Raw genomic sequence first — 12,895 nt, 5'->3', positions numbered from 1 at the left:
ATATGTAACGCCCACTTCAAACTACAACGTAGAAATTGTATGTGGCCAAAAAACAAACTTGGTTGAGAACAAGTTTTCTCTGTGGATTGTATAATCATAACATCCAAACATTATCTAATCTTGTAGCATGTCCTACACATACCCAAGTCATTTTGGAATTCATTCAAAAAACACTTTCATCACATGCAGCCAAAACAATGGGCCGCCTCTACTGTCCTCGTTGGAACATCTACGTACTGTACTTAATCTGACAATGTTTTGTTGAACTGATATGCCCCTGTGTTCCTGATGTTGCCAGCTGTTGGTGTGATTCAGTGCCAAGTTCTATTGGATTAATTCTGGGATTACCTTGTGAAGGTCACCTTGGCAGTCCCTGAACTCAAACAACCTCCCTCTAGATTGACAGCATCACATTCCAATGGGTCTGGATGGATTGTCAAATATACACACACAGGTAAATGTATAGAGTATGGGGTACCTCAATGTCAAAAGCACATTACACAGGTACAAGCTTTTATAAATGAAAGAAATAGGCTTCATCACAACCTCTTACACTGATAGAGAGAGAAAGACAGAATGCTTATTTCAAATTTCAAAACAGATCTAAGGACAGGTTAAAGTTACATGAGAGATAAAGAAATGCCAGAAGGGCACATGTACACCAATGTCATTCTTCTACAGGGACAATTTTGTATTGTTGGAAATATTAAAGGGTCACCAAATTCAGGTAAAACTTGATACGTAATCCATAGTTTTGTACATTCAATATTTTGTACTTACATAATATATCTTATACATCAAATCTATATATAGTAATACAATTTAAATGTAATTATTTAACAACAAAAAAATGCTTCCATCAGCTGATTTTTACATTTGAAAAGTAAAATATTAGAACCTACAACCACTTATACATCAACTCATTGATTTTAAGGCATAATCATGGTCTCTACCTGCTATACAGAGTTAAGGCCCCTTAATTCACGAATAACCATGCAATCTTGGACATGAATACAGAATTATTTCGTCTCCGATACTTTTATCATTTTAAATATTTAGTACAGTGTATGTCTGAGATCTCATTTTCTGAGTTAACTTAAGCAACTTTTTAGTAAACAAGCACATGTAACTATCAAATAGTATCTGCAGATCAGCCCAAGTAGTTCAGGCATATTGCATGGGGGGGGGGGGGGGGGGGGGGGGGGGGGGGGGGGAGGAGGAGACAGACGATAAAGGTGCATGACCTCATATTTTTCTGAATATTCTTGACAAGCAAAAAAAATCTAAAAATAATCTTTATATCAGACATATATCAGAAATGAATATATAGTCTTTAATATAGCCATCCATCACTAATTTATAAACAATCAAGTGACCCATAATTCTCATACCTTCTTTTTCTGAAGAGTTCCAAAATAGTTTTGATACTTTGTATTGAGGGACGTGTACATATGGTTTAAGGATATTTTTTTACCCTGATTCTAAAACCTACATCTATAACTAGAACAGCTCAAGAAAAAACACGTAATTCCCTGCAGACGGTCTCTCTGATTATCTGTCTATATTAGCGAATGCCCCTTTCTTGACTCATGGATAAAGGTGCCTAAAATATGCCTCGGATCTCCAAGTATTTAACAGATTAAAATCTTGATTTTTTTTTTTTCATCAAATGTCAAAATCTGCCGTAAAATCAACTCTTCAAAGATTCTTTATCTTGATTATGTGAGGGAAAGGTGAATCTGGGGTGAGTTTGTTAATTTTCAAAATAAACTTGTCTTTTTGTCAGAGATAGATGTTAAAAAAATTGGCAACTAGCTCAAAGAGATCAACGCTTTACAAAAAGCATGCAAAACACCGCAGACAATTGGATCATAAAATAAAATTAGATAATTTGTTAAGTCATGTATGAAATACTAGCACCAATACCTGTTCACTCAATTCGATAAACGATCATCTATTTGTATATCATGTGAAGCATGCAAATAATGAAACAAAATATATGCATACCACAATTTTTTTTTTTAAAAACAAACTTAATTGTCATTTGATACAAAAGTCTTTATCATCGTTCAGCATGCGCAACTCACAAAAGAGTTTTTAAAATTTCAATTCTCATAATTTCTTGATCTGCAGGTGACTGGGCAACAAACAGCTCTCTCAATCCAGTCCCTATCTCTGAATGGACCTTTATTTCTATTACAATCCCAGAAAGGATCTACACCACACCAGTGAGAAGATAATTTGTACGTTCTAGCTTTTCCATTTCTCCATGCGTTCATCCTTCACTTACTGCATGTGCATTCACTGAGCACTCTATATGTAAATTAACACTCTTAACCCCTTACACGGCAGATACACATTTTCACACCTCTCCGATTGAGTATGTGGAAGATTAAAATAATTATCTAGAAAACAATTAGTGGCTGATTAGATGCTTTGTATCAAAGTTATCTTGTGTGTTACAATTAGTTGCATTCACAGATATTACTGTAACACACAGCAAAGAAGGAAAGAAAAACCTTCGGAACAATCTGGTATCAAACCTGGGACCCTTGCATTTAAGGCCAAGTAAAATTAATTAGTAGATTATCATTCAAACTTCACCAAAAAATGGGGCGGGTGGGAGGATTTAATTTTTTATTTTTCGCCATGGTATTCTTGACCTCGAAAATGCCTTCTCTCATTGAGAAAAGGCTTTATAAATCATAATTACATGTGTATTTGGGTTTCTAAAAGGCAAAGTGAAACAAAATACATTTATGATACCGGACCGGACATAAAAATATCCGGAAATCGTAATTTTGAAAAATAAAAAAAATTGGGGAGTGGCGATTTTCGAGGGGCGGGCGGGAATGATAATCTACTAATTAATTTTACTTGGCCTTACTAGTGTATGTGATCTGACCACTGGCTTCCCAGTCAATATAATACAAAGTATGCTAATATCACTACAATATAAAATCTACATCTACCCCTTTTCAGGAATCATTACAAGAACTCTTTGTATCGATGAGATGAAAAAATATTTTCGGGAAAATGTTACAAATGACGTGCATGTCCTTAACAGTATATGACCATTATTGACCTGTGTCCTTGATTGGAACCTCGATCCACCCCTACTCGATTGGAACCTCGATCCACCCCTACAATTTTGAAACATCCCTATCTGCTTTTCCGAAATATACATTTAGTTTTTATATAGTACCAGCAAAGGAGTCTTTCAAATGATAAAGACATCAATTTAATCATTCTGAACATTTTCATCCTTTTCCATATATCATGCACCCATGGTGCCAAAATCCCTAGTGCCATGGGATCATGTAATTTATGATTTTGGTAAAGGACTTTCTGCTCCTTCTAAATATCTATTTACCTTCAATTTAGTATCAATATTAAGCATTACAGAAGATGTTATTTTAATGATTTATACATAAACACTACATTATATATATATATATATATATATATATATATATATATATATGCTAAGTTTGGCCTGCAGACCTGAGCTATAGAGTCAGAATTACCTTTATCCCAGGGATCATAACATTTACAATTTTGGTAGATCGAGGCCTCCCTCCTCTGCATGATTATGCATTTTAAGTTTTTCTTATAAATGTGTGATTGTAGAGAAGATTTTTGATAATTGGGTCAAAGTTTGCCCCACCCTTAAGGCCCTGGGGAGTAAAGGAGTCCTGAAATTTATAGTTTATTTGTTCTCCTTGTCCTATTAAGATGTTTCATACCAAATTTGAAAAGAACTGGAGGGCAATTATCAAGAAAACATTAAACATGTTCAGTAGTATTAACGTACAGCGGAGGACACAAGTCGACGGACACAGACCAACAGCAATAGCTCCCCTATAATTAATTTGCAATTACAGGAAATATTCAACAACATTAAAATAAATGCTTATCTTCATTGTAAGAAACATAAATGTTTGTCCAGCACATGTACAGATCGATGGCTCATCTTTCTTACGACAAATGATCTCTTTTTTTCTCCCACCACCAGGGTGGTCGAAAGGTAGAGCATTCGCCCTACATGTGGATGGCCGGGGTTCGAATCCCGGCCGCAACATATCTAAGTCATTAAAACAGATAGTGACAAATATTGTCCTAGGCGAAAACATCAGGAGGGCGAGGATAGAAAAATTGGGGGTGGGGGTAAAAGGTAGGGTTACATTGTTGGCCTGTTCCTATCTAGACAGTACAGGCTAATGGGTCTGAAGGCCTTAAAAGGATAACTTATCTGTCCCAGCGTTGATGAATGGGTAAAGGATAAAGCACCTGAGAATGGGCGGGCGAAAAGAACTTCTGGGAGTTTCTGTGCAGCAGTACATGGGTATGATAAAGAGTCCCCCTCCCATAGGGCTTTAGCGCTGGGTGGGTAATAAATTTGGTGCCTGAGAGTGGGGTTCAAAGGCAAAGAAATTAACCAGGGCCGTCAATCTCCTAATATTATAGATCCAATATAAGGAAAATACGCAAAACATTTCCCAATTACAATAAGTCTAAAAATTCCCAATTTTGAGACAATGCAAGTAAGATACATTTCTCAAATGAACATTGTTTGTTAAATTATAGAAGAAGGAAAAAACCTAAATCTATGATTAAAACAAAAAAACTGGGTGATTGTATCAATCAAAAGTTTCCCAACTTGACTAAAAAATTCCGATAAATATCCCCATCTAAAGGAATCGGGACCCGGTCCCAAAACCTGTAGCAACAGCTAGCCCTGCTAACCTCACAATCCTGAGGTCGCAGTCAAACAGCAGAATATGAAGAAGCTGAACTCTTATAGGTGCGACACTAACCTCTTCTTGAGTGGAAGTGTTGGGTGGATAGAAGATGAAATGCCTCAGGGTGAAGCCGTAACCCTGGTCAGTTTTAGGAATAAGTATCGTCTTTGGAGCAGGCCATCTGGTCACCACTGAGTCAATTATAGTTTGGTCGCCATCACTCTGAAAGGAAAAATAAAGTCTGTTGTATACACAAGTCTAATGAATACTCTAAATATTTTCACAGTTTCAAGTCTATAAATCCAATTTCATGTAGTAATTGAAATTGATTGTATAATGTTGAACGTCCCTCTCGAGAATCTTCACTCATCCGGAGACATAATACACATTGCATATGGAGTTAAAGCTATGACATATTATATCAAATGCAATACTCAAATCATTTCAGTTTTGGTTTGCTTTGGAAATACATGTACTGTGAAAGTGGTTATTTACGCCAGGTGTTTAGAACGTGTTTCCCCACGTCCAACATTCAAATACGCGTGTGGGAAAAATAAGCGGTATATATTATACCAAATAATTATACTATACACATGGGGAAAATTTACATGCTTATTACGTGGCCGCGTAATTAGTGTAAATTTCCCCCACGCTTATATTCCCACTTTTATAGTAGTCAAAACTAAACTTCAACAAAAATATGACTCAATCGATCTACATTCATAAGCCGCCCATTACATATAATTAGCAGACTTTGAGCTTTTCAAAATCATACCTTTTCAACAATTTAACAATGGAGTAGGAATGGAATTAAAAATATATCACTTCAGATATTGTGTTTCTTGTAATATCGATAACTAAAAGTACACAAGCAAAGATATCATGATCTCTCATAAGCATAATTTGAATACAATACTTGTGTTATTTACTTACCAGTTCATGATCGCTCATTTTCGAAAAACAAAAATAAGTGACAAGCCTGTTCAAACTGTCGAAACACCTGAGTGTGAACCTCGAAATCTGAAGTCAGATGACGGCAAAGTGTGGCCAAAAAAAGGGAACCAGATTACAGAATCAAAGACATGATTACGCAGGTGTGATTCACAAAGAAGAAATCCCAAAGTGTCACTTGTATAAACAGGAGGAGGGGGAAACTGCCAAATCATCGAGTCACAAACTCAATGTCTGTCAAACCATTACTGTGCCTCATCTTCTCTGATCTTGGCCAATGTTATGCCACGAATGTCTCTAGATGTGGGATAAAAATATGCTGCAATCATACTGATCGTATTTTCTCACCATATTCATTTCTACGTGGAAGATGTGACCCTGCAGTTAAGGACAGTATGATTGTTTGAAGATAATACAACACACAGCAGGAAGAACAACATTATGGGGGAGGTGAGCTCATTATTTCCAACACTCCATATCTTTTCTCTTGATTCTGTGAGGAGGAGTAATCTGGTCTTCATGACGTCACCTGACAACACCATATGTTAAGACAGCATTCCATGTACCTATCATGTTTCCGAAAACAAGTCTCCCCCGTCACATGATTGCGTAATGTTGTATTTATAAACAGAGAACTTTCATTCGACATATTCTTTAATTTTTTAGAAAATACCACAGGGGAAAATACACAGTTGAATTTTAGAGACAATTACATGTATCTCAATACTTTCATATTGCAGTTAAATTAAGACGTTAGCTTAATCACCCGCTTATACAAAGGTATGTTATAACAAATTAAATTCTAAAGAGTGTCATTAATCCCCACGAGTATGGATTCTCATTTGAAGATTGTATACACACCTACATATTTTATGTTTGCATGTATGTCATCAATTAATTAGGACTCCCCCTCCCTAGTCCGGGAAACAATTTCTGATATTGATACAAGAAAAATAAGATCTGCGCATTCTCCAATTACAGATCAGCTCACATATATCCTCATGATCTTTCATTTGCCCAATGGAAGTTTAACAATTAAGGTTTATAGCCAATGGGAGCTCAACATAGTTGCTCATTAATACCAATGTAGATTTCAACTACCCACTCTTACATGTAGTATACTGTCACTATACTCTCCTGTCATAAAATCATAAAACATTCTACAAGCATATAATTACTGGCACTCATTAGCTGAAATTTCAACAAGTTCTAAAGCTCAAGTCTATCTCTAAAGCAGCCTATTAATGTAAACCTGGCATATATTATATATGCATTTAAAGCATTATGTACTGTCTCCTGTAAAGTCAGGGGAATGAACTCTATAGACCATAATCAGGGGACAAAAATCATCCCCCCCCCACCCTGTGTAAAGTTACAGGCTTAATAGCCTTCATACAGACCCTGATGTCTCAGACTGAACGTAATGTTCAATGACCATGCAAGAACAAACAATTAATGAAGGAATGAACACCTTATCAAGAACGACCAGATTAAACAAGAATGGAACAGTTTGGTCTGGAAACAGAACAGTTTGGTCTTGGAATGGAACACTAAACATGCAGTTTGAATGGAACGGTTGGTGTAAGAATGGAACACTGAATTGAATGGAACAGTTAGTGTGAGAATGGAACACTGAACAGTTTGAATGGAATGGTTGGTGTGAGAATGGAACGGTTGGTGTAAGAATGGAATACTGAATTGAATGGAACAGTTAGTGTGAGAATGGAACACTGAACAGTTTGAATGGAATGGTTGGTGTGAGAATGGAACGGTTGGTGTAAGAATGGAACACTGAATTGAATGGAACAGTTAGTGTGAGAATGGAACGCTGAACAGTTTGAATGGAATGGTTGGTGTGAGAATGGAACGGTTGGTGTAAGAATGGAACACTGAATTGAATGGAACAGTTAGTGTGAGAATGGAACGCTGAACAGTTTAAATGGAACGGTTGGTGTGAGAATGGAACAATTCACTTCTAGTTGAGAACAGAATAGTAGGAACAGTTCATTTGGAGTAGTACTGCTTCAGAGTCTGTTCATGTAACACACTTAAAATTGAAGTCATATCTCTCATACAGATACACTATAGATACATTAAGTCATGTTATACGTGTGATAAAGCTACAAGCCAATTATCAGCGTTATCTAATAGATACAGCCACATCTATTTATTACCCTTCAATCAGATAGCAAACACCTGACAATCTACCACCACTTAATAAGGACGTGAAAATAACAAACGAATTACAACAGTCTTCAAAATATATTAAGACTTAATTGAAATAATGAATTACAGCAGTCTTCAAAAGACTAAATTCTGTCCACTTTTATCTGAACATGATGACGTGACCTGAAGTTGATCTGTCAATGTTATAACCTGACCAGAGAATAATTATTGATGTTAATTAAGTCCTCCATCTATCATGCTGTCTGATTTCATTCTGAAAGACAGAAAAACATGCACTGTGTTTCTAGTGTGGTTTTAATACTGAAGATGAACTGTGTATAAAAAAGGCCCCTGGCTGTGAAAACAAAGATATTCTTTAACATCAGAGAGAAACGAATTGAAGGCATCCCTCTGATTCATATCCCGAGAAAACAGCTAATTTATCTCCTACAAGAACATTCTTCTCACCTTTCTTATTATCTTTAGCAGGTGCCCTAGTCATACAATTCTTTCTTTTCAATTTCATGTATTGTTCAACTGAGATTTACTATTTCATGAATCAACTGATATATAGCTCCACTGAGAGAATTTAATTCTACCACTGTTATACCAAAGAGAACATCATATTCCTACAGTTCAAATCCACTAATATTGAACTTATCACACACATTGATATATCGCAATTTACTTCAAATTTGCATTCTTAGAATTCCTGAATATATGTGTACTAATAACAAGGGTAATTTTGTAGTGTCAAACATAAACCTTAAAACAAGGACCTCCTCTGAATCATGATGGATACTGAAAGTGAATTCGTACAGGAAAACACTTCATTACTAAAAGGAATATACTTAACCGTTTATTAGTTTGCCAACATTTTGCTAGCTCTGTTTATTAGAAGGGTACACAGTTAGGTGTTTTTTGTTTCGTTTGCACCAGTGCATGCAGCATCCATCAGTTAATCCATCTGTGCGTGTTCATCTGTTTGCAGATTTACACCAAACATTTTAACTGACACTAAGTTATTAATCTGTGAGAATCTCACGGACAGTTTGGGATGGAGAAGGGGGGGGGGGGGGGGGGGGTGTGTGTGTGTGTGTGTGTAAATTTCTTAAATTTTTCTCACATTACAATGTATAATGGCTGGTCATTATTAGATTCTTATAATAGTAAAATATGGGGTTTTTTAAAAAATATTTTTGTTATAATTTATATACAATCTTTCGTAGGAAAATTTTCCAATCTAAGTTTTCTACAATTAAAGGGAAATGTTTTACCTGTAAAAGGGGAAATATCTATTCTTTAATTATCAAAAGAGGAAATTTTTAAGGTACCTAAATTTACCAGTAGTAAAAAGTACTTTGATAAATCCATGAATTTATATCAGTTAAGACATCATTTTCATGAACATTCAATTTTAAAACTACACACAATGCACATATACATACACACACACAATCAATAAAGAAACTTTGTTTACATGATAAATTAAGGCAACCCTCCCGAGTCAAAACAACAAACATAAAAATTCTCTGAATCTGCAGTCATACAATTAAGTTGATTTACATGTAAAGTACATGCAACCATGCACCAAACAAACCTGATTATCACACAGAAAAAATGGAGGTAAGATTTCAATTCACACCTTAGTCTATTAGTTACATCAACAGGTGAAATCATACTGAAATTGCTATAGAATTACGCATTAAGTATTGACTTCCACAACGTAATGTTGGAGTCAGGTGATATGATGTCTTATACAGTCACTCCCTCCTAGCTCAACATTAATATTCGTTCACCACCGCTAATGTACCTTAATTTAACATCCTCAAGGTGAACTAACATTATATACATAAAAATAATTCGTCCTTCCTCTTGTAATGCAAGTCCACTGAAATATATAGCTGAAACTTTAAAGTTGTGTCACAAATGATCCTTATAAGCCGTATTACATTTAATAATTTATTCAGAAATACATTACCTTTGTTCAGTCAAAAGACGGACGGCATATATTTAATTATAACAACACAGTACGGGACTGAAGTTTGCCTGTGTATATATTTCACTTCATATTTGACCTGATAGACGAGATCTATAAATACCTGTTATATTATAGAGGCATACATCATGAGCATATAAGCTAGCCCACCAATCTAATTTGAGATATTTACTTAAACTTACCTTAGACTTTAGTCCGATGAGTATGATTCAACTTAGTAAGCAAGCCACATCCCAGAATTAAAGCTTTCAATCAAAATACAGTCTGACCCCGTGTCACGGACAGTATATCAAAATTCTGTCAAAATCTGAATTCTCCTGGCATGCCGAGTGAACTAACAGCCAATCAAGTCATATACCTACACGTGGTACACTTTGTGTCTTCTCCTCAAACAGAACTTAAGCTGGTAGTCTCTTCAAAGTTCCTTTCACATACAAAAACAGTTCAACAACACATCATTTCCCCCCCTCTCTCTCTCTCTCTCCCATCAGCATAAAATGAGAACCATGAGGTTTTCCAGGTCATGAAAATGACCTAGACGACTCATTCATAAACCGCAGAGCTATGAATTCCTAAGGCCGTGTAGGTATGATGTGGGCTTTAACTAAACAGAAGGGCCCTTAATACAATGGACAGTTTCTTCTACAGGTGAAGCCACTTTTCCCTTTAATATTTCTCTAAATATTTTTACATGTAAATAATTGAGGTTAATTTAATGTACAATAAAACTTCCTTTGTATAGATTTCAAAATATCATGATCCACGCTATCAAATATTTTCTAATAAAATATTTGAGGATGAACATGATACACACACTCTGATGCAGGCAAAATTCATAAAATCATATTTTCCCAAATTCTTACAATTGAGGTCTACATTTTTTTTCAATTCTTAAAATATTCTTTTCCTCACATGCATACCTCAGCATGCACTCAAATTAACTCTAATAAAAATAGCACATGAGGTGTTAATATACCTGAGCTAATTAGGTCCATTAAATGTCTTAATTTCAAAATTTTTACAGTTGTAGTTTACTTTTTATTATTTTGAGAAAGCACTTCTATAGAATAATACTATAGATCAAGGGATCTTTTACTATATAGACCAAGGGATCTTCTATAGAATGATACTATAGATCAAGGGATCTTTTACTATAGACCAAGGGATCTTCTATAGAATAATACTATAGATCAAGGGATCTTTTACTATAGACCAAGGGATCTTCCATAGAATAATACTATAGATCAAGGGATCTTTTACTATAGATCAAGGGATCTTCTATAGAATAATACTATAGATCAAGGGATCTTTTACTATAGACCAAGGGATCTTCCATAGAATAATACTATAGATCAAGGGATCTTTTACTATAGATCAAGGGATCTTCTATAGAATAATACTATAGATCAAGGGATCTTTTACTATAGACCAAGGGATCTTCTATAGAATAATACTATAGATCAAGGGATCTTTTACTATAGACCACGGGGATCTTTTATATAGATAAATACTATTATATATAACTTCGTTTTTCCACCATCTTTTACGTAAAGAAATACAGCACATTTTCAACCGATTTCCCTTTCCAAAAACAATTTCCTTTCCAAGACATATATTCAGGGTGAATGTCACATGCAACTAAACCAATGTATATCATTAATCAATTGAGGCTAAATATACAGTTGTATAATGAATCTTTCAAGGATAGAGGTCAACGTGGAAAAAAATTAACAACCCTGAACTTTCTACAATGTTTTTGATAAATTCAAAACATAATGTGGAAAAACAAAAGATGAATGTCTCATTTTTTTTTAGGTAAATAAACACCGATGCCAGCTGAGGAACACTGGCTGTAGACTGGAAATCTGCACACTTCTGTATTATCATAAACCCTGATAATCCCTCAAAACAGATGTGTATTGGATGATCTCAATCCACCTGACTCATCCACGGGCTTGTATTGTGAAAACTCTCTCTCTCCATCATCTTAACCACAACTTAATGGAATGGGGATTTTTCATAGATTCTCAACCCATATCAAATGTCTATAATCAAACCACTTTTATTTCCTAAAATTACAAACAATATGGCCTTTAACCAAGTTTTGTACAAGTGAACTCTACCAGAAAAATGTAAAAACAATGAGTCATAGAATTGTGATGATGATGTCAGAGAATCTCTAACAATAATTAATTTTTCAATAAAGAAGATGAAATTTAACTATATATATATATATATAGTACAATCTTCCATTACTATTCATATATACATTACAGTACATCACAGTACTAATCCATAATTAACCTGTGTGTGCATGATGCAGTTCACTTAATAGACTTATATAATCTCCAAATCTAAAACTGTAAGAAGAACAATTACTCAAACAAAATACAGCATAGACCAAACAAACCTGATCCCAAACAAACATGGAAATTCTTGTGATATCTCAAGTATGCAAAGTGCTAATTAAAAAACTCAGATATACATAGCATCTTGAGGGCTTCACTGGGAGAAGTATATCGAGTAAACAAACAGATTTAGATTGATGTCTTGGAGAGAAGGGGCGCAGCTGCTTTAAGCAGATTCCCGGACGAAGTATTTCTTCACAATGTTGAGCGGGTATATCCAGTCACTATGAATTTAATCCTAAATATTTACACATTTCCGAGGTCTTTCTTCCTTTGACTTACAAATTGTAATGCTAGTCAATTTCCCCATGAACGAGCTGCAGTTGTGAACATGATGTACATATGAATATTAATAAACATAACATGTGTCTTTTCACGACTGGGAATTCCAAAAAGATATAAATGTAGAATATAAGAAATAAATTTCAATTTTGGAAATACAAGAGACAATATATGAACCACAATGTTTCATACCGACAGACGTACTTCATAATATCCGATTACCAGGCCCGGGGGCATATAATTAAAAATTCACTCTATTCCTGTTCACATAATGCTGCAGCTTTAAATCAAGAGTTAATTATATATATATAATGTCCTTTAATTGCAAAGGTAAAAAATTAATAGTT

At 34.9% G+C, this 12,895-nt stretch overlaps 1 protein-coding gene and 1 long non-coding RNA gene across 23 annotated transcripts in view; one reads left to right on the top strand and one right to left on the bottom strand.

Moving 5' to 3' along the window:
- The window catches only part of LOC125666077 (rho GTPase-activating protein 21-like), a 70,142-nt gene that overhangs the window by 44,590 nt on the left and 12,657 nt on the right, over window positions 1–12,895 (bottom strand). For 16 of the 22 annotated variants that reach the window (XM_056151328.1, XM_056151327.1, XM_056151320.1 and 13 more), the window contains one exon: window positions 4,818–4,964. In XM_056151328.1, the coding sequence (XP_056007303.1) occupies window positions 4,818–4,964 (147 nt within the window). Of the gene's footprint in view, window positions 1–4,817; window positions 4,965–5,675; window positions 6,201–10,040; window positions 10,187–12,895 lie in introns of those variants that run through there. The other 6 variants (XM_056151319.1, XM_056151326.1, XM_048899198.2 and 3 more) reach the window with 2 other exon arrangements.
- LOC125666087 (uncharacterized) lies at window positions 117–12,889 on the top strand. Its single transcript, XR_007366505.1, has 3 exons — window positions 117–454; window positions 2,134–2,243; window positions 11,674–12,889. It is a non-coding gene; the product is annotated as an uncharacterized LOC125666087 (long non-coding RNA).

Source organism: Ostrea edulis, chromosome 10 (genome assembly GCF_947568905.1).
Source record: "Ostrea edulis chromosome 10, xbOstEdul1.1, whole genome shotgun sequence".
NCBI lineage: Eukaryota > Metazoa > Mollusca > Bivalvia > Ostreida > Ostreidae > Ostrea > Ostrea edulis.
The sequence above is the reverse complement of the archived record's forward strand: the minus strand, read 5'-3'. Positions and strand labels throughout refer to the sequence as shown.